Source organism: Engystomops pustulosus, chromosome 3 (genome assembly GCF_040894005.1).
Source record: "Engystomops pustulosus chromosome 3, aEngPut4.maternal, whole genome shotgun sequence".
NCBI lineage: Eukaryota > Metazoa > Chordata > Amphibia > Anura > Leptodactylidae > Engystomops > Engystomops pustulosus.
The window spans coordinates 236,368,067-236,390,661 of record NC_092413.1 but is presented as its reverse complement, the minus strand read 5'-3'; the positions used below and the strand labels follow the sequence as shown (position 1 = coordinate 236,390,661).

Genomic DNA, 22,595 nt, shown 5'->3' with positions numbered 1-22,595 from the left:
CCATTGTGTGCTCCTCCCCCACCACACACCTCCATAGTGTGCTCCTCCCCCACCACACACCTCCATACTATGCTCCTCCCCATCACACACCTCCATACTGTGCTCCTCCCCACCACACACCTCCATACTGTGCTCCTCCCACCACACACCTCCATAGTGTGCTCCTCCCCCCACACACCTCCATACTGTGCTCCTCCCCCCACACACCTCCATAGTGTGCTCCTCCCCCAACACACCTCCATAGTGTGCTCCTCCCCCCACACACCTCCATTGTGTGCTCCTCCCCCCACACACCTCCATTGTGTGCTCCTCCCCCACCACACACCTCCATTGTGTGCTCCTCCCCCACCACACACCTCCATAGTGTGCGCCTGCCCCCACACACCTCCAACCTGTGCTCCTCCCCCACCACACACCTCCATACTGTGCTCCTCCCCCACCACACACCTCCATACTGTGCTCCCCCCACACACCTCCATAGTGTGTTCCTCCCCCCACACACCTGCATACTGTGCTCCTCCCCAACCACACACTTCCATACTGTGCTCCTCCCCAACCACACACTTCCATACTGTGCTCCTCCATCACACACCTCCATACTGTGCTCCTCCATCACACACCTCCATACTGTGCTCCTCCACCACCACACACCTCCATACTGTGCTCCTCCCACCACACACCTCCATAGTGTGCTCCTCCACCACTACACACCTCCATACTGTGCTCCTCCACCACACACCTCCATACTGTGCTCCTCCACCACACACCTCCATACTGTGCTCCTCCCCACCACACACCTCCATACTGTGCTCCTCCACCACCACACACCTCCATACTGTGCTCCTCCACCACACACCTCCATACTGTGCTCCTCCACCACACACCTCCATACTGTGCTCCTCCCCACCACACACCTCCATACTGTGCTCCTCCACCACCACACACCTCCATACTGTGCTGCTCCACCACCACACACCTCCATACTGTGCTCCTCCACCACACACCTCCATACTGTGCTCCTCCACCACACACCTCCATACTGTGCTCCTCCACCACCACACACCTCCATACTGTGCTCCTCCCTCCACACACACCTTCATAGTGTGCTCCTCCCCCCACACACCTCCATAGTGTGCTCCTCCCCCACCACACACCTCCATAGTATGCGCCTGCCCCCACACACCTCCAACCTGTGCTCCTCCCCCACCACACACCTCCATACTGTGCTCCTCCACCACACACCTCCATAGTGTGCTGCTCCTCCACCACACACCTCCATAGTGTGCTCCTCCCACCATACACCTCCATACTGTGCTCCTCCCCCCACATACCTCCATAGTGTGCTCCTCCCACCACATACCTCCATACTGTGCTCCTCCCCCACCACACACCTCCAACCTGTGCTCCTGCCCTCACCACACCTCCATACTGTGCTCCTGCCCCCACCACACACCTCCATACTGTGCTCCTCCCCCACCACACACCTCCATACTGTGCTCCTCCCCCACCACACACCTCCATACTGTGCTCCTCCCCCACCACACACCTCCATACTGTGCTCCTCCCCCACCACACACCTCCATACTGTGCTCCTACCCCCACACCTCCATACTGTGTTCCTCCACCACCACACACCTCCATACTGTGCTCCTCCCACCAAACAACTCCATAGTGTGCTCCTCCCACCACACACCTCCATAGTGTGCTCCTCCCACCACACACCTCCATAGTGTGCTCCTCCCACCACACACCTCCATAGTGTGCTCCTCCCCCCACACACCTCCATAGTGTGCTCCTCCCACCACACACCTCCATAGTGTGCTCCTCCCACCACACACCTCCATAGTGTGCTCCTCCCACCACACACCTCCATAGTGTGCTCCTCCCCCACCACACACCTCCATACTGTGCTCCTCCCCATCACACACCTCCATACTGTGCTCCTCCCCACCACACACCTCCATACTGTGCTCCTCCCACCACACACCTCCATACTGTGCTCCTCCCCCCACACACCTCCATAGTGTGCTCCTCCCCCCACACACCTCCATAGTTTGCTCCTCCCCCCACACACCTCCATAGTGTGCTCCTCCCCCCACACACCTCCATAGTGTGCTCCTCCCCCCACACACCTCCATTGTGTGTTCCTCCCCCCACACACCTCCATTGTGTGCTCCTCCCCCACCACACACCTCCATTGTGTGCTCCTCCCCCACCACACACCTCCATAGTGTGCGCCTGCCCCCACACACCTCCAACCTGTGCTCCTCCCCCACCACACACCTCCATACTGTGCTCCTCCCCCACCACACACCTCCATACTGTGCTCCCCCCACACACCTCCATAGTGTGTTCCTCCCCCCACACACCTGCATACTGTGCTCCTCCCCAACCACACACTTCCATACTGTGCTCCTCCCCAACCACACACTTCCATACTGTGCTCCTCCATCACACACCTCCATACTGTGCTCCTCCATCACACACCTCCATACTGTGCTCCTCCACCACCACACACCTCCATACTGTGCTCCTCCACCACCACACACCTCCATACTGTGCTCCTCCACCACCACACACCTCCATACTGTGCTCCTCCACCACACACCTCCATACTGTGCTCCTCCACCACACACCTCCATACTGTGCTCCTCCACCACACACCTCCATACTGTGCTCCTCCACCACACACCTCCATACTGTGCTCCTTCACCACTACACACCTCCATACTGTGCTCCTTCACCACTACACACCTCCATACTGTGCTCCTTCACCACTACACACCTCCATACTGTGCTCCTCCCCCACCACACACCTCCATACTGTGCTCCTCCCCCCAAACACCTCCATACTGTGCTCCTCCCCCCAAACACCTCCATACTGTGCTCCTCCACCACCACACACCTCCATACTGTGCTCCTCCCCCCACACACCTCCATACTGTGCTCCTCCCCCCCACACACCTCCATACTGTGCTCCTCCCCCTCTATACTGTGCTCCTCCCCCTCCATACTGTGCTGTTCCTATATATTTGCATACACCAGCAGCTTATCTCTCCTGATTGGCCGGGGCTCCTGTCATGTGATCACTTTTACAGCAGTGAGGTGGTAAAGCAGCTCCGAGACATGTGACACCGGACGCTGCAACTCGTAACCGATCAGGACTGGCTCCTCCTCCCGCCGCTAGATGTCTCCGCCCACTGAAGTGTGTACTGTCACCATGGAGATGCAGGAACGCGCCACAGAGGCACGGAACCGCTGCGGTACCGCAACCCCCTGACACTGCTGTACAGGTATGTGCTCCAGTCACCCCCAGAGCTGCAGATACTGCTATACTACATGTCTCATCCTCCAGTCACCCCCAGAGCTGCAGATACTGCTATACTACATGTCTCATCCTCCAGTCACCCCCAGAGCTGCAGATACTGCTATACTACATGTCTCATCCTCCAGTCACCCCCAGAGCTGCAGATACTGCTATACTACATGTCTCATCCTCCAGTCACCCCCAGAGCTGCAGATACTGCTATACTACATGTCTCATCCTCCAGTCACCTCCAGAGCTGCAGACACTGCTATACTACATGTCTCATCCTCCAGTCACCCCCAGAGCTGCAGATACTGCTATACTACATGTCTCATCCTCCAGTCACCCCCAGAGCTGCAGATACTGCTATACTACATGTCTCATCCTCCAGTCACCCCCAGAGCTGCAGATACTGCTATACTACATGTCTCATCCTCCAGTCACCCCCAGAGCTGCAGATACTGCTATACTACATGTCTTATCCTCCAGTCACCCCCAGAGCTGCAGATACTGCTATACTACATGTCTCATCCTCCAGTCACCCCCAGAGCTGCAGATACTGCTATACTACATGTCTCATCCTCCAGTCACCCCCAGAGCTGCAGATACTGCTATACTACATGTCTCATCCTCCAGTCACCCCCAGAGCTGCAGATACTGCTATACTACATGTCTCTTCCTCCAGTCACCCCCAGAGCTGCAGATACTGCTATACTACATGTCTCATCCTCCAGTCACCCCCAGAGCTGCAGATACTGCTATACTACATGTCTCATCCTCCAGTCACCCCCAGAGCTGCAGATACTGCTATACTACATGTCTCATCCTCCAGTCACCCCCAGAGCTGCAGATACTGCTATACTACATGTCTCATCCTCCAGTCACCCCCAGAGCTGCAGATACTGCTATACTACATGTCTCATCCTCCAGTCACCTCCAGAGCTGCAGATACTGCTATACTACATGTCTCATCCTCCAGTCACCACCAGAGCTGCAGATACTGCTATACTACATGTCTCATCCTCCAGTCACCCCCAGAGCTGCAGATATTGCTATACTACATGTCTCATCCTCCAGTCACCCCCAGAGCTGCAGATACTGCTATACTACATGTCTCATCCTCCAGTCACCCCCAGAGCTGCAGATACTGCTATACTACATGTCTCATCCTCCAGTCACCCCCAGAGCTGCAGATACTGCTATACTACATGTCTCATCCTCCAGTCACCTCCAGAGCTGCAGATACTGCTATACTACATGTCTCATCCTCCAGTCACCCCCAGAGCTGCAGATACTGCTATACTACATGTCTCATCCTCCAGTCACCCCCAGAGCTGCAGATACTGCTATACTACATGTCTCATCCTCCAGTCACCCCCAGAGCTGCAGATACTGCTATACTACATGTCTTATCCTCCAGTCACCCCCAGAGCTGCAAATACTGCTATACTACATGTCTCATCCTCCAGTCACCCCCAGAGCTGCAGATACTGCTATACTACATGTCTCATCCTCCAGTCACCCCCAGAGCTGCAGATACTGCTATACTACATGTCTCATCCTCCAGTCACCCCCAGAGCTGCAGATACTGCTATACTACATGTCTCATCCTCCAGTCACCCCCAGAGCTGCAGATACTGCTATACTACATGTCTCATCCTCCAGTCACCCCCAGAGCTGCAGATACTGCTATACTACATGTCTCATCCTCCAGTCACCCCCAGAGCTGCAGACACTGCTATACTACATGTCTCATCCTCCAGTCACCCCCAGAGCTGCAGATACTGCTATACTACATGTCTCATCCTCCAGTCACCCCCAGAGCTGCAGATACTGCTATACTACATGTCTTATCCTCCAGTCACCCCCAGAGCTGCAGATACTGCTATACTACATGTCTCATCCTCCAGTCACCCCCAGAGCTGCAGATACTGCTATACTACATGTCTCATCCTCCAGTCACCCCCAGAGCTGCAGATACTGCTATACTACATGTCTCATCCTCCAGTCACCCCCAGAGCTGCAGATACTGCTATACTACATGTCTCATCCTCCAGTCACCCCCAGAGCTGCAGATACTGCTATACTACATGTCTCATCCTCCAGTCACCCCCAGAGCTGCAGATACTGCTATACTACATGTCTCATCCTCCAGTCACCCCCAGAGCTGCAGATACTGCTATACTACATGTCTCATCCTCCAGTCACCCCCAGAGCTGCAGATACTGCTATACTACATGTCTCATCCTCCAGTCACCCCCAGAGCTGCAGATACTGCTATACTACATGTCTCATCCTCCAGTCACCTCCAGAGCTGCAGATACTGCTATACTACATGTCTCATCCTCCAGTCACCACCAGAGCTGCAGATACTGCTATACTACATGTATCATCCTCCAGTCACCCCCAGAGCTGCAGATATTGCTATACTACATGTCTCATCCTCCAGTCACCCCCAGAGCTGCAGATACTGCTATACTACATGTCTCATCCTCCAGTCACCCCCAGAGCTGCAGATACTGCTATACTACATGTCTCATCCTCCAGTCACCCCCAGAGCTGCAGATATTGCTATACTACAGGTCTCATCCTCCAGTCACCCCCAGAGCTGCAGATACTGCTATACTACATGTCTCATCCTCCAGTCACCCCCAGAGCTGCAGATACTGCTATACTACATGTCTCATCCTCCAGTCACCCCCAGAGCTGCAGATACTGCTATACTACATGTCTCATCCTCCAGTCACCCCCAGAGCTGCAGATACTGCTATACTACATGTCTCATCCTCCAGTCTCCCCCAGAGCTGCAGATACTGCTATACTACATGTCTCATCCTCCAGTCACCCCCAGAGCTGCAGATACTGCTATACTACATGTCTCATCCTCCAGTCACCTCCAGAGCTGCAGATACTGCTATACTACATGTCTCATCCTCCAGTCACCCCCAGAGCTGCAGATACTGCTATACTACATGTCTCATCCTCCAGTCACCCCCAGAGCTGCAGATACTGCTATACTACATGTCTCATCCTCCAGTCACCCCCAGAGCTGCAGATACTTCTATACTACATGTCTCATCCTCCAGTCACCCCCAGAGCTGCAGATACTGCTATACTACATGTCTCATCCTCCAGTCACCCCCAGAGCTGCAGATACTGCTATACTACATGTCTCATCCTCCAGTCACCCCCAGAGCTGCAGATACTGCTATACTACATGTCTCATCCTCCAGTCACCCCCAGAGCTGCAGATACTGCTATACTACATGTCTCATCCTCCAGTCACCCCCAGAGCTGCAGATACTGCTATACTACATGTCTCATCCTCCAGTCACCCCCAGAGCTGCAGATACTGCTATACTACATGTCTCATCCTCCAGTCACCTCTAGAGCTGCAGATATTGCTATACTACATGTCTCATCCTCCAGTCACCTCCAGAGCTGCAGATACTGCTATACTACATGTCTCATCCTCCAGTCACCCCCAGAGCTGCAGATACTGCTATACTACATGTCTCATCCTCCAGTCACCCCCAGAGCTGCAGATACTGCTATACTACATGTCACATCCTCCAGTCACCCCCAGAGCTGCAGATACTGCTATACTACATGTCTCATCCTCCAGTCACCCCCAGAGCTGCAGATATTGCTACACTACATGTCTCATCCTCCAGTCACCCCCAGAGCTGCAGATACTGCTATACTACATGTCTCATCCTCCAGTCACCTCCAGAGCTGCAGATACTGCTATACTACATGTCTCATCCTCCAGTCACCCCCAGAGCTGCAGATACTGCTATACTACATGTCTCATCCTCCAGTCACCCCCAGAGCTGCAGATACTGCTATACTACATGTCTCATCCTCCAGTCACCCCCAGAGCTGCAGATACTGCTATACTACATGTCTCATCCTCCAGTCACCCCCAGAGCTGCAGACACTGCTATACTACATGTCTCATCCTCCAGTCACCCCCAGAGCTGCAGATACTGCTATACTACATGTCTCATCCTCCAGTCACCTCCAGAGCTGCAGATACTGCTATACTACATGTCTCATCCTCCAGTCACCCCCAGAGCTGCAGATACTGCTATACTGCATGTCTTATCCTCCAGTCACCCCCAGAGCTGCAGATACTGCTATACTACATGTCTCATCCTCCAGTCACCCCCAGAGCTGCAGATACTGCTATACTACATGTCTCATCCTCCAGTCACCCCCAGAGCTGCAGATACTGCTATACTACATGTCTCATCCTCCAGTCACCCCCAGAGCTGCAGATACTGCTATACTACATGTCTCATCCTCCAGTCACCCCCAGAGCTGCAGATATTGCTATACTACATGTCTCATCCTCCAGTCACCTCCAGAGCTGCAGATATTGCTATACTACATGTCTCATCCTCCAGTCACCCCCAGAGCTGCAGATATTGCTATACTACAGGTCTCATCCTCCAGTCACCTCCAGAGCTGCAGATACTGCTATACTACATGTCTCATCCTCCAGTCACCCCCAGAGCTGCAGATACTGCTATACTACATGTCTCATCCTCCAGTCACCCCCAGAGCTGCAGATACTGCTATACTACATGTCTCATCCTCTAGTCACCTCCAGAGCTGCAGATACTGCTATACTATGTCTCATCCTCCAGTCAGCCCCAGAGCTGCAGATACTGCTATACTACATGTCTCATCCTCCAGTCACCCCCAGAGCTGCAGATACTGCTATACTACATGTCTCATCCTCCAGTCACCCCCAGAGCTGCAGATACTTCTATACTACATGTCTCATCCTCCAGTCACCCCCAGAGCTGCAGATACTGCTATACTACATGTCTCATCCTCCAGTCACCCCCAGAGCTGCAGATATTGCTATACTACAGGTCTCATCCTCCAGTCACCTCCAGAGCTGCAGATACTGCTATACTACATGTCTCATCCTCCAGTCACCCCCAGAGCTGCAGATATTGCTATACTACATGTCTCATCCTCCAGTCACCCCCAGAGCTGCAGATACTGCTATACTACATGTCTCATCCTCCAGTCACCCCCAGAGCTGCAGATACTTCTATACTACATGTCTCATCCTCCAGTCACCCCCAGAGCTGCAGATACTGCTATACTACATGTCTCATCCTCCAGTCACCCCCAGAGCTGCAGATACTGCTATACTACATGTCTCATCCTCTAGTCACCTCCAGAGCTGCAGATACTGCTATACTATGTCTCATCCTCCAGTCAGCCCCAGAGCTGCAGATACTGCTATACTACATGTCTCATCCTCCAGTCACCCCCAGAGCTGCAGATACTGCTATACTACATGTCTCATCCTCCAGTCACCCCCAGAGCTGCAGATACTGCTATACTACATGTCTCATCCTCCAGTCACCCCCAGAGCTGCAGATACTTCTATACTACATGTCTCATCCTCCAGTCACCCCCAGAGCTGCAGATACTGCTATACTACATGTCTCATCCTCCAGTCACCCCCAGAGCTGCAGATATTGCTATACTACAGGTCTCATCCTCCAGTCACCTCCAGAGCTGCAGATACTGCTATACTACATGTCTCATCCTCCAGTCACCCCCAGAGCTGCAGATATTGCTATACTACATGTCTCATCCTCCAGTCACCCCCAGAGCTGCAGATACTGCTATACTACATGTCTCATACTCCAGTCACCTCCAGAGCTGCAGATACTGCTATACTACATGTCTCATCCTCCAGTCACCTCCAGAGCTGCAGATACTGCTATACTACATGTCTCATCCTCCAGTCACTCCCAGAGCTGCAGATACTGCTATACTACATGTCTCATCCTCCAGTCACCTCCAGAGCTGCAGATACTGCTATACTACGTCTCATCCTCCAGTCACCCCCAGAGCTGCAGACACTGCTATACTACATGTCTCATCCTCCAGTCACCCCCAGAGCTGCAGATACTGCTATACTACATGTCTCATCCTCCAGTCACCTCCAGAGCTGCAGACACTGCTATACTACATGTCTCATCCTCCAGTCACCCCCAGAGCTGCAGATACTGCTATACTACATGTCTCATCCTCCAGTCACCCCCAGAGCTGCAGATACTGCTATACTACATGTCTCATCCTCCAGTCACCCCCAGAGCTGCAGATACTGCTATACTACATGTCTCATCCTCCAGTCACCCCCAGAGCTGCAGACACTGCTATACTACATGTCTCATCCTCCAGTCACCTCCAGAGCTGCAGATATTGCTATACTACATGTCTCATCCTCCAGTCACCCCCAGAGCTGCAGATACTGCTATACTACAGGTCTCATCCTCCAGTCACCTCCAGAGCTGCAGATACTGCTATGCTACATGTCTCATCCTCCAGTCACCCCCAGAGCTGCAGATACTGCTATACTACATGTCTCATCCTCCAGTCACCCCCAGAGCTGCAGATATTGCTATACTACATGTCTCATCCTCCAGTCACCCCCAGAGCTGCAGATACTGCTATACTACAGGTCTCATCCTCCAGTCACCTCCAGAGCTGCAGATACTGCTATACTACATGTCTCATCCTCCAGTCACCCCCAGAGCTGCAGATACTGCTATACTACAGGTCTCATCCTCCAGTCACCCCCAGAGCTGCAGACACTGCTATACTACATGTCTCATCCTCCAGTCACCCCCAGAGCTGCAGATATTGCTATACTACATGTCTCATCCTCCAGTCACCCCCAGAGCTGCAGATACTGCTATACTACAGGTCTCATCCTCCAGTCACCTCCAGAGCTGCAGATACTGCTATACTACATGTCACATCCTCCAGTCACCCCCAGAGCTGCAGATACTGCTATACTACAGGTCTCATCCTCCAGTCACCTCCAGAGCTGCAGATATTGCTATACTACATGTCTCATCCTCCAGTCACCCCCAGAGCTGCAGATTCTGCTATACTACATGTCTCATCCTCCAGTCACCCCCAGAGCTGCAGATACTGCTATACTACATGTCTCATCCTCCAGTCACCTCCAGAGCTGCAGATAGTGCTATACTACATGTCTCATCCTCCAGTCACCCCCAGAGCTGCAGATACTGCTATACTACATGTCTCATCCTCCAGTCACCCCCAGAGCTGCAGATACTGCTATACTACATGTCTCATCCTCCAGTCACCCCCAGAGCTGCACAAACTGCTATACTACACGTCTCATCCTCCAGTCACCCCCAGAGCTGCAGATACTGCTATACTACATGTCTCATCCTCCAGTCACCCCCAGAGCTGCAGACACTGCTATACTACACGTCTCATCCTCCAGTCACCCCCAGAGCTGCAGATACTGCTATACTACATGTCTCATCCTCCAGTCACCCCCAGAGCTGCAGACACTGCTATACTACATGTCTCATCCTCCAGTCACCCCCAGAGCTGCAGATACTGCTATACTACATGTCTCATCCTCCAGTCACCCCCAGAGCTGCAGACACTGCTATACTACATGTCTCATCCTCCAGTCACCCCCAGAGCTGCAGATACTGCTATACTACATGTCTTATCCTCCAGTCACCCCCAGAGCTGCAGATACTGCTATACTACATGTCTCATCCTCCAGTCACCCCCAGAGCTGCAGATACTGCTATACTACATGTCTCATCCTCCAGTCACCCCCAGAGCTGCAGATACTGCTATACTACATGTCTCATCCTCCAGTCACCCCCAGAGCTGCAGATACTTCTATACTACATGTCTCATCCTCCAGTCACCCCCAGAGCTGCAGATACTGCTATACTACATGTCTCATCCTCCAGTCACCCCCAGAGCTGCAGATACTGCTATACTACATGTCTCATCCTCCAGTCACCTCTAGAGCTGCAGATACTGCTATACTACATGTCACATCCTCCAGTCACCCCCAGAGCTGCAGATACTGCTATACTACATGTCTCATCCTCCAGTCACCCCCAGAGCTGCAGATACTGCTATACTACATGTCTCATCCTCCAGTCACCCCCAGAGCTGCAGATACTGCTATACTACATGTCTCATCCTCCAGTCACCTCTAGAGCTGCAGATATTGCTATACTACATGTCTCATCCTCCAGTCACCTTCAGAGCTGCAGATACTGCTATACTACATGTCTCATCCTCCAGTCACCCCCAGAGCTGCAGATACTGCTATACTACATGTCTCATCCTCCAGTCACCCCCAGAGCTGCAGATACTGCTATACTACATGTCACATCCTCCAGTCACCCCCAGAGCTGCAGATACTGCTATACTACATGTCTCATCCTCCAGTCACCCCCAGAGCTGCAGATACTGCTACACTACATGTCTCATCCTCCAGTCACCCCCAGAGCTGCAGATACTGCTATACTACATGTCTCATCCTCCAGTCACCTCCAGAGCTGCAGATACTGCTATACTACATGTCTCATCCTCCAGTCACCCCCAGAGCTGCAGATACTGCTATACTACATGTCTCATCCTCCAGTCACCCCCAGAGCTGCAGATACTGCTATACTACATGTCTCATCCTCCAGTCACCTCCAGAGCTGCAGACACTGCTATACTACATGTCACATCCTCCAGTCACCTCCAGAGCTGCAGATACTGCTATACTACACGTCTCATCCTCCAGTCACCCCCAGAGCTGCAGATACTGCTATACTACATGTCTCATCCTCCAGTCACCTCCAGAGCTGCAGATACTGCTATACTACATGTCTCATCCTCCAGTCACCCCCAGAGCTGCAGATACTGCTATACTACATGTCTCATCCTCCAGTCACCCCCAGAGCTGCAGATACTGCTATACTACATGTCTCATCCTCCAGTCACCCCCAGAGCTGCAGATACTGCTATACTACATGTCTCATCCTCCAGTCACCTCCAGAGCTGCAGATACTGCTATACTACATGTCTCATCCTCCAGTCACCTCCAGAGCTGCAGACACTGCTATACTACATGTCTCATCTTCCAGTCAGCCCCAGAGCTGCAGATACTGCTATGCTACATGTCTCATCCTCCAGTCACCCCCAGAGCTGCAGATACTGCTATACTACATGTCTCATCCTCCAGTCACCCCCAGAGCTGCAGATACTGCTATACTACATGTCTCATCCTCCAGTCTCCCCCAGAGCTGCAGATACTGCTATACTACATGTCTCATACTCCAGTCACCTCTAGAGCTGCAGATACTGCTATACTACATGTCTCATCCTCCAGTCACCCCCAGAGCTGCAGATACTGCTATACTACATGTCTCATCCTCCAGTCACCCCCAGAGCTGCAGATACTGCTATACTACATGTCTCATCCTCCAGTCACCCCCAGAGCTGCAGATACTGCTATACTACATGTCTCATCCTCCAGTCACCTCTAGAGCTGCAGATATTGCTATACTACATGTCTCATCCTCCAGTCACCCCCAGAGCTGCAGATATTGCTATACTACATGTCACATCCTCCAGTCACCCCCAGAGCTGCAGATACTGCTATACTACATGTCTCATCCTCCAGTCACCCCCAGAGCTGCAGATACTGCTATACTACATGTCACATCCTCCAGTCACCCCCAGAGCTGCAGATACTGCTATACTACATGTCTCATCCTCCAGTCACCTCCAGAGCTGCAGATACTGCTATACTACATGTCTCATCCTCCAGTCACCCCCAGAGCTGCAGATACTGCTATACTACATGTCTCATCCTCCAGTCTCCCCCAGAGCTGCAGATACTGCTATACTACATGTCTCATCCTCCAGTCACCCCCAGAGCTGCAGATACTGCTATACTACATGTCTCATCCTCCAGTCACCCCCAGAGCTGCACACACTGCTATACTACATGTCTCATCCTCCAGTCACCACCAGAGCTGCAGATACTGCTATACTACAGGTCTCATCCTCCAGTCACCCCCAGAGCTGCAGATACTGCTATACTACATGTCTCATCCTCCAGTCACGTCTAGAGCTGCAGATATTGCTATACTACATGTCTCATCCTCCAGTCACCCCCAGAGCTGCAGATACTGCTATACTACATGTCTCATCCTCCAGTCACGTCTAGAGCTGCAGATACTGCTATACTACATGTCTCATCCTCCAGTCACCCCCAGAGCTGCAGATACTGCTATACTACATGTCTCATCCTCCAGTCACCCCCAGAGCTGCAGATACTGCTATACTACATGTCTCATCCTCCAGTCACCCCCAGAGCTGCAGATACTGCTATAATACATGTCTCATCCTCCAGTCACCCCCAGAGCTGCAGATACTGCTATACTACATGTCTCATCCTCCAGTCACCCCCAGAGCTGCAGATACTGCTATACTACATGTCTCATCCTCCAGTCACCCCCAGAGCTGCAGATACTGCTATACTACATGTCTCATCCTCCAGTCACCCCCAGAGCTGCAGATACTGCTATACTACATGTCTCATCCTCCAGTCACCCCCAGAGCTGCAGATACTGCTATACTACATGTCACATCCTCCAGTCACCTCCAGAGCTGCAGATACTGCTATACTACATGTCTCATCCTCCAGTCACCCCCAGAGCTGCACACACTGCTATACTACATGTCTCATCCTCCAGTCACCTCCAGAGCTGCAGATACTGCTATACTACATGTCTCATCCTCCAGTCACCTCCAGAGCTGCAGATACTGCTATACTACATGTCTCATCCTCCAGTCACCCCCAGAGCTGCAGATACTGCTATACTACATGTCTCATCCTCCAGTCACCACCAGAGCTGCAGATACTGCTATACTACATGTCTCATCCTCCAGTCACCCCCAGAGCTGCAGATACTGCTATACTACATGTCTCATCCTCCAGTCACGTCTAGAGCTGCAGATACTGCTATACTACATGTCTCATCCTCCAGTCACCCCCAGAGCTGCAGATACTGCTATACTACATGTCTCATCCTCCAGTCACCCCCAGAGCTGCAGATACTGCTATACTACATGTCTCATCCTCCAGTCACCCCCAGAGCTGCAGATACTGCTATACTACATGTCTCATCCTCCAGTCACCTCCAGAGCTGCAGATACTGCTATACTACATGTCTCATCCTCCAGTCACCCCCAGAGCTGCAGATACTGCTATACTACATGTCTCATCCTCCAGTCACCCCCAGAGCTGCAGGTACTGCTATACTACATGTCTCATCCTCCAGTCACCCCCAGAGCTGCAGATACTGCTATACTACATGTCTCATCCTCCAGTCACCCCCAGAGCTGCAGATTCTGCTATACTACATGTCTCATCCTCCAGTCACCTCCAGAGCTGCAGATACTGCTATACTACATGTCTCATCCTCCAGTCACCCCCAGAGCTGCAGATACTGCTATACTACATGTCTCATCCTCCAGTCACCCCCAGAGCTGTAGATACTGCTATACTACATGTCTCATCCTCCAGTCACCCCCAGAGCTGCAGATACTGCTATACTACATGTCTCATCCTCCAGTCACCCCCAGAGCTGCAGATACTGCTATACTACATGTCTCATCCTCCAGTCACCCCCAGAGCTGCAGATACTGCTATACTACATGTCTCATCCTCCAGTCACCCCCAGAGCTGCAGATACTGCTATACTACATGTCTCATCCTCCAGTCACCCCCAGAGCTGCAGATACTGCTATACTACATGTCTCATCCTCCAGTCACCTCCAGAGCTGCAGATACTGCTATACTACATGTCTCATCCTCCAGTCACCCCAGAGCTGCAGATACTGCTATACTACATGTCTCATCCTCCAGTCACCCCCAGAGCTGCAGATACTGCTATACTACATGTCTCATCCTCCAGTCACCTCCAGAGCTGCAGATACTGCTATACTACATGTCTCATCCTCCAGTCACCCCCAGAGCTGCAGATACTGCTATACTGCATGTCTTATCCTCCAGTCACCCCCAGAGCTGCAGATACTGCTATACTACATGTCTCATCCTCCAGTCACCCCCAGAGCTGCAGATACTGCTATACTACATGTCTCATCCTCCAGTCACCCCCAGAGCTGCAGATACTGCTATACTACATGTCTCATCCTCCAGTCACCCCCAGAGCTGCAGATACTGCTATACTACATGTCTCATCCTCCAGTCACCCCCAAAGCTGCAGATATTGCTATACTACATGTCTCATCCTCCAGTCACCTCCAGAGCTGCAGATATTGCTATACTACATGTCTCATCCTCCAGTCACCCCCAGAGCTGCAGATATTGCTATACTACAGGTCTCATCCTCCAGTCACCTCCAGAGCTGCAGATACTGCTATACTACATGTCTCATCCTCCAGTCACCCCCAGAGCTGCAGATACTGCTATACTACATGTCTCATCCTCCAGTCACCCCCATAGCTGCAGATACTGCTATACTACAGGTCTCATCCTCCAGTCACCTCCAGAGCTGCAGATACTGCTATACTACATGTCTCATCCTCCAGTCACCCCCAGAGCTGCAGATACTGCTATACTACATGTCTCATCCTCCAGTCTCCCCCAGCGCTGCAGATATTGCTATACTACAGGTCTCATCCTCCAGTCACCCCCAGAGCTGCAGATACTGCTATACTACATGTCTCATCCTCCAGTCACCCCCAGAGCTGCAGATATTGCTATACTACAGGTCTCATCCTCCAGTCACCTCCAGAGCTGCAGATACTGCTATACTACATGTCTCATCCTCCAGTCACCCCCAGAGCTGCAGATACTGCTATACTACATGTCTCATCCTCCAGTCACCCCCATAGCTGCAGATACTGCTATACTACAGGTCTCATCCTCCAGTCACCTCCAGAGCTGCAGATACTGCTATACTACATGTCTCATCCTCCAGTCACCCCCAGAGCTGCAGATACTGCTATACTACATGTCTCATCCTCCAGTCTCCCCCAGAGCTGCAGATACTGCTATACTACATGTCTCATCCTCCAGTCACCCCCAGAGCTGCAGATATTGCTATACTACAGGTCTCATCCTCCAGTCACCCCCAGAGCTGCAGATACTGCTATACTACATGTCTCATCCTCCAGTCACCCCCAGAGCTGCAGATACTGCTATACTACATGTCTCATCCTCCAGTCACCCCCAGAGCTGCAGATACTGCTATACTACATGTCTCATCCTCCAGTCACCCCCAGAGCTGCAGATACTGCTATACTACATGTCTCATCCTCCAGTCACCCCCAGAGCTGCAGATACTGCTATACTACATGTCTCATCCTCCAGTCACCCCCAGAGCTGCAGATACTGCTATACTACATGTCTCATCCTCCAGTCACCCCCAGAGCTGCAGACACTGCTATACTACATGTCTCATCCTCCAGTCACCCCCAGAGCTGCAGACACTGCTATACTACATGTCTCATCCTCCAGTCACCCCCAGAGCTGCAGACACTGCTATACTACATGTCTCATCCTCCAGTCACCCCCAGAGCTGCAGATACTGCTATACTACATGTCTCATCCTCCAGTCACCTCCAGAGCTGCAGATACTGCTATACTACATGTCTCATCCTCCAGTCACCCCCAGAGCTGCACACACTGCTATACTACATGTCACATCCTCCAGTCACCCCCAGAGCTGCAGATACTGCTATACTACATGTCTCATCCTCCAGTCACCCCCAGAGCTGCACACACTGCTATACTACATGTCTCATCCTCCAGTCACCCCCAGAGCTGCACACACTGCTATACTACATGTCACATCCTCCAGTCACCCCCAGAGCTGCAGATACTGCTATACTACATGTCTCATCCTCCAGTCACCCCCAGAGCTGCAGATACTGCTATACTACATGTCTCATCCTCCAGTCACCCCCAGAGCTGCAGATACTGCTATACTACATGTCTCATCCTCCAGTCACCCCCAGAGTTGCAGATACTGCTATACTACATGTCTCATCCTCCAGTCACCCCCAGAGCTGCAGATACTGCTATACTACATGTCTCATCCTCCAGTCACCCCCAGAGCTGCAGATACTGCTATACTACATGTCTCATCCTCCAGTCACCCCCAGAGCTGCAGATACTGCTATACTACATGTCTCATCCTCCAGTCACCCCCAGAGCTGCACACACTGCTATACTACATGTCTCATCCTCCAGTCACCTCTAGAGCTGCAGATATTGCTATACTACAGGTCTCATCCTCCAGTCACCTCCAGAGCTGCAGATACTGCTATACTACATGTCTCATCCTCCAGTCACCTCCAGAGCTGCAGATACTGCTATACTACCGGTCTCATCCTCCAGTCACCCCCAGAGCTGCAGACACTGCTATACTACCGGTCTCATCCTCCAGTCACCCCCAGAGCTGCAGATACTGCTATACTACATGTCTCATCCTCCAGTCACCCCCAGAGCTGCAGACACTGCTATACTACATGTCTCATCCTCCAGTCACCACCAGAGCTGCAGATACTGCTATACTACATGTCTCATCCTCCAGTCACCCCCAGAGCTGCAGACACTGCTATACTACATGTCTCATCCTCCAGTCACCCCCAGAGCTGCAGATACTGCTATACTACATGTCTCATCCTCCAGTCACCCCCAGAGCTGCAGATACTGCTATACTACATGTCTCATCCTCCAGTCACCCCCAGAGCTGCAGATACTGCTATACTACATGTCTCATCCTCCAGTCACCCCCAGAGCTGCAGACACTGCTATACTACATGTCACATCCTCCTGTCACCTCCAGAGCTGCAGATACTGCTATACTACATGTCTCATCCTCCAGTCACCCCCAGAGCTGCAGATACTGCTATACTACATGTCTCATCCTCCAGTCACCCCCAGAGCTGCAGATACTGCTATACTACAGGTCTCATCCTCCAGTCACCCCCAGAGCTGCAGATACTGCTATACTACATGTCTCATCCTCCAGTCACCCCCAGAGCTGCAGATACTGCTATACTACATGTCTCATCCTCCAGTCACCCCCAGAGCTGCAGACACTGCTATACTACATGTCTCATCCTCCAGTCACCCCCAGAGCTGCAGATACTGCTATACTACATGTCTCATCCTCCAGTCACCCCCAGAGCTGCAGATACTGCTATACTACATGTCTCATCCTCCAGTCACCCCCAGAGCTGCAGATACTGCTATACTACATGTCTCATCCTCCAGTCACCCGCAGAGCTGCAGATACTGCTATACTACATTTCTCATCCTCTAGTCACCCCCAGAGCTGCAGATACTGCTATACTACATGTCTCATCCTCCAGTCACCCCCAGAGCTGCAGATACTGCTATACTACATGTCTCATCCTCCAGTCACCTCCAGAGCTGCAGATACTGCTATACTACATGTCTCATCCTCCAGTCACCCCCAGAGCTGCAGATACTGCTATACTACATGTCTCATCCTCCAGTCACCCCCAGAGCTGCAGATACTGCTATACTACATGTCTCATCCTCCAGTCACCCCCAGAGCTGCAGATACTGCTATACTACATGTCTCATCCTCCAGTCACCCCCAGAGCTGCAGATACTGCTATACTACATGTCTCCTCCTCCAGTCAGCCCCAGAGCTGCAGATACTGCTATACTACATGTCTCATCCTCCAGTCACCCCCAGAGCTGCAGATACTGCTATACTACATTTCTCATCCTCTAGTCACCCCCAGAGCTGCACAAACTGCTATACTACATGTCTCCTCCTCCAGTCACCCCCAGAGCTGCAGATACTGCTATACTACATGTCTCATCCTCCAGTCACGTCTAGAGCTGCAGATATTGCTATACTACATGTCTCATCCTCCAGTCACCTCCAGAGCTGCAGACACTGCTATACTACATGTCTCATCCTCCAGTCACCCCCAGAGCTGCAGACACTGCTATACTACATGTCTCATCCTCCAGTCACCTCCAGAGCTGCAGATACTGCTATACTACATGTCTCATCCTCCAGTCACGTCTAGAGCTGCAGATATTGCTATACTACATGTCTCATCCTCCAGTCACCCCCAGAGCTGCAGATACTGCTATACTACATGTCTCATCCTCCAGTCACCCCCAGAGCTGCAGATACTGCTATACTACATGTCTCATCCTCCAGTCACCCCCAGAGCTGCAGATATTGCTATACTACAGGTCTCATCCTCCAGTCACCCCCAGAGCTGCAGATACTGCTATACTACATGTCTCATCCTCCAGTCACCCCCAGAGCTGCAGATACTGCTACACTACATGTCTCATCCTCCAGTCACCACCAGAGCTGCAGATACTGCTATACTACATGTCTCATCCTCCAGTCACCCCCAGAGCTGCAGACACTGCTATACTACATGTCTCATCCTCCAGTCACCCCCAGAGCTGCAGATACTGCTATACTACATGTCTCATCCTCCAGTCACCCCCAGAGCTGCAGATACTGCTATACTACATGTCTCATCCTCCAGTCACCCCCAGAGCTGCAGATACTGCTATACTACATGTCTCATCCTCCAGTCACCCCCAGAGCTGCAGACACTGCTATACTACATGTCACATCCTCCTGTCACCTCCAGAGCTGCAGATACTGCTATACTACATGTCTCATCCTCCAGTCACCTCCAGAGCTGCAGACACTGCTATACTACATGTCACATCCTCCAGTCACCCCCAGAGCTGCAGATACTGCTATACTACATGTCTCATCCTCCAGTCACCCCCAGAGCTGCAGATACTGCTATACTACATGTCTCATCCTCCAGTCACCCCCAGAGCTGCAGATACTGCTATACTACATGTCTCATCCTCCAGTCACCCCCAGAGCTGCAGATACTGCTATACTACATGTCTCATCCTCCAGTCACCTCCAGAGCTGCAGATACTGCTATACTACATGTCTCCTCCTCCAGTCAGCCCCAGAGCTGCAGATACTGCTATACTACATGTCTCATCCTCCAGTCACCCCCAGAGCTGCAGATACTGCTATACTACATGTCTCATCCTCCAGTCACCCCCAGAGCTGCAGATACTGCTATACTACATGTCTCATCCTCCAGTCACCCCCAGAGCTGCAGATACTGCTATACTACATGTCTCCTCCTCCAGTCACCCCCAGAGCTGCAGATACTGCTATACTACATGTCTCATCCTCCAGTCACCCCCAGAGCTGCAGATACTGCTATACTACATGTCTCATCCTCCAGTCACCCCCAGAGCTGCAGATACTGCTATACTACATGTCTCCTCCTCCAGTCAGCCCCAGAGCTTCAGACATTGCCCCTAAGTAATGTGCCTTTGCCCCCCCCCCAGTAATGTGCCCCCGCCCTCCCCCCCAGTAATGTGCCCTCGCCCGCCCCCCAGTAATGTGCCCTCGCCCGCCCCCCAGTATGTGTGCCCTCGCCCGCCCCCCAGTAATGTGCCCTCCCCCCCAGTAATCTGCCCTCGCCCCCTCCCCCCCAGTAATGTGCCCTCGCCCCCCCCCCAGTAATGTGCCCTCCCCCCCAGTAATCTGCCCTCGCCCCCCCCCCCCAGTAATGTGCCCTCCCCCCCAGTAATCTGCCCTCTGCCTCCCCCTCCAGTAATGGTCGCAGTTGCTTAGTTTGGCTGGACGGACAGTTTCAGGAAGAGTTGTGGACGTCCAAACTCTCATGTAAGGATTATGGATACCCCTGTGCTCTTAGAAACCTTAAGTGCAGCAGAATTGTTTTTGTAACCTTGGCCAGATCTGTGCCTTTCCACAATTCTGTCTCTGAGCTCCTTGGGCAGTTCCTTAGACCTGATGATTCTCATGTGCTCTGACATGCGCTGTGAGCTGTGGGCTCTTATATAGACAGGTGTGGCCTTTCCTCATCAAGTCCAAACAGTTCAATTACCAATGCTGGACTCCAGTAAAGGAGTAGTACCATCTCAAGGAGGATCAGAAGGAAATGGACAGCATGTGAGTTACATATAAGAAGGGGGCTCTGCACCCCCGGGGCGGTGTCGGGGGCTCTGCACCCCCGGGGCGGTGTCGGGGGCTCTGCACCCCCGGGGCGGTGTCGGGGGCTCTGCACCCCCGGGGCGGTGTCGGGGGCTCTGCACGCCCGGGGCAGGTGCTGTACAACGCCATGGATCATGTGGGCCACTCTTACTGCCCCCCCCCCCCATGATCTCTATATGACCCTCCCATTGTGCCCGCTGAGGGCGGAGCTCTTCTCTATATGACTCTACCCTTGTATTGTGAGGGGGGTCTCGTATCGGTGGGATCTATTAGACCTTTTACCACTTTTATTATTTATTTCACAGATGGCACCAATGAAGAAAGCGCCAGGAAAACCCTCCAAATCCCCCAAACGTGAGACCCCCGAGGAGTCAGAGGAGGGAGGGGAGGAGAAGGAGGCTGTGGTGAGTGAGCGCGAGTCACGGCTACAGGATGAGCACAACCAGCTGGTGGTGGAGCAGGAGGCTCTGAGGAGAAGACTGGAGCAGCTGAGGAGGGAGAATGAGTTCCTTCAGGAGGAGGCTGAGAGAGTTCGGGTGGAGAGTCAGGAGTATCTGCTGTACATGAGCAAGAGAAGCCAGCGACGCCAAGATGTCATCATCAGCCTCAACGACCAGAACCAGAGGGAGCTGCACAACATCACCAGCCACAGGCAGGAGCTCCAATCCAAATTCTCCGCTGAGGAAGAAAGGTTGAGGGACCTTCTACTCAGAAGAGAAGCAGAACTTACCAGCCTGAGGAGAGAGCTTACAGAACTGCAACCCATGAGAGACCTCCAGAAGGAGCAGATCTCCCTCATCAAACGTCTGGAAGATGAAGTCATGTCCCACAGGGGGAAGCACGCCGAGGCTCTACTGAGGGTAAAGAGCGCCTTCCTGAGAGACAAAGCCCAATGCCAACAAAACTCTGAGCAGCAACTCAACCGGCTGAGCCACAAGGCCCACGAGGAGGCCAAGAAAGCCCTGCAGGAGGTCAGCACCAAGGTCAAGGAGGAAAACCAGAGCCTGAGGCAAGAGCTGCTGCACCTCATCCAACAATACCGACTCCTGCAGCAGCAGAAGAAAAGACTGGAGGCGAAGAACAAGGAGCTCCTGAGGGAGCAGCAATGTCGCAAAGAGGTAGGGAACCTTCAGAGGAAGCTACAGATGGCCGCCATCCTTCCTGATCAATGAAAAAGGACCTGCAAAGTTCAGCAGACCCGCGGAGAAGGTTTACCTACGCATCCAGCAGATATATGTGACGCTTCATAGAGGTGGTCCAGTATATATCACAAGAATGGACTGTCAGCTCTATTGTCTTTATTGAAATGTATGTATTCACATCGGGACTACTCATGACCCTATGGCAGTTCCTCCTGGAAACCAATCACA

At 52.3% G+C, this 22,595-nt stretch overlaps 1 protein-coding gene across 1 annotated transcript; it reads left to right on the top strand.

Annotated features, from left to right (window-relative positions):
- Positions 1 to 3,112: 3,112 nt before the first annotated feature.
- Positions 3,113 to 22,511, top strand: CCDC121 (coiled-coil domain containing 121). The gene is made up of 2 exons (XM_072144085.1): positions 3,113 to 3,293; positions 21,531 to 22,511. Exon 2 carries the CDS (start codon positions 21,531 to 21,533, stop codon positions 22,395 to 22,397), a length of 867 nt encoding a protein of 288 aa, XP_072000186.1. The 5' UTR covers positions 3,113 to 3,293; the 3' UTR covers positions 22,398 to 22,511.
- The last annotated feature ends 84 nt before the right edge of the window (positions 22,512 to 22,595 follow it).

What these genes read in the sequence shown, in the direction of transcription:
- CCDC121 (XM_072144085.1), top strand. Translation starts at nt 21,531, where the DNA reads ATGGCACCAATGAAGAAAGCGCCAGGAAAACCCTCCAAATCCCCCAAA.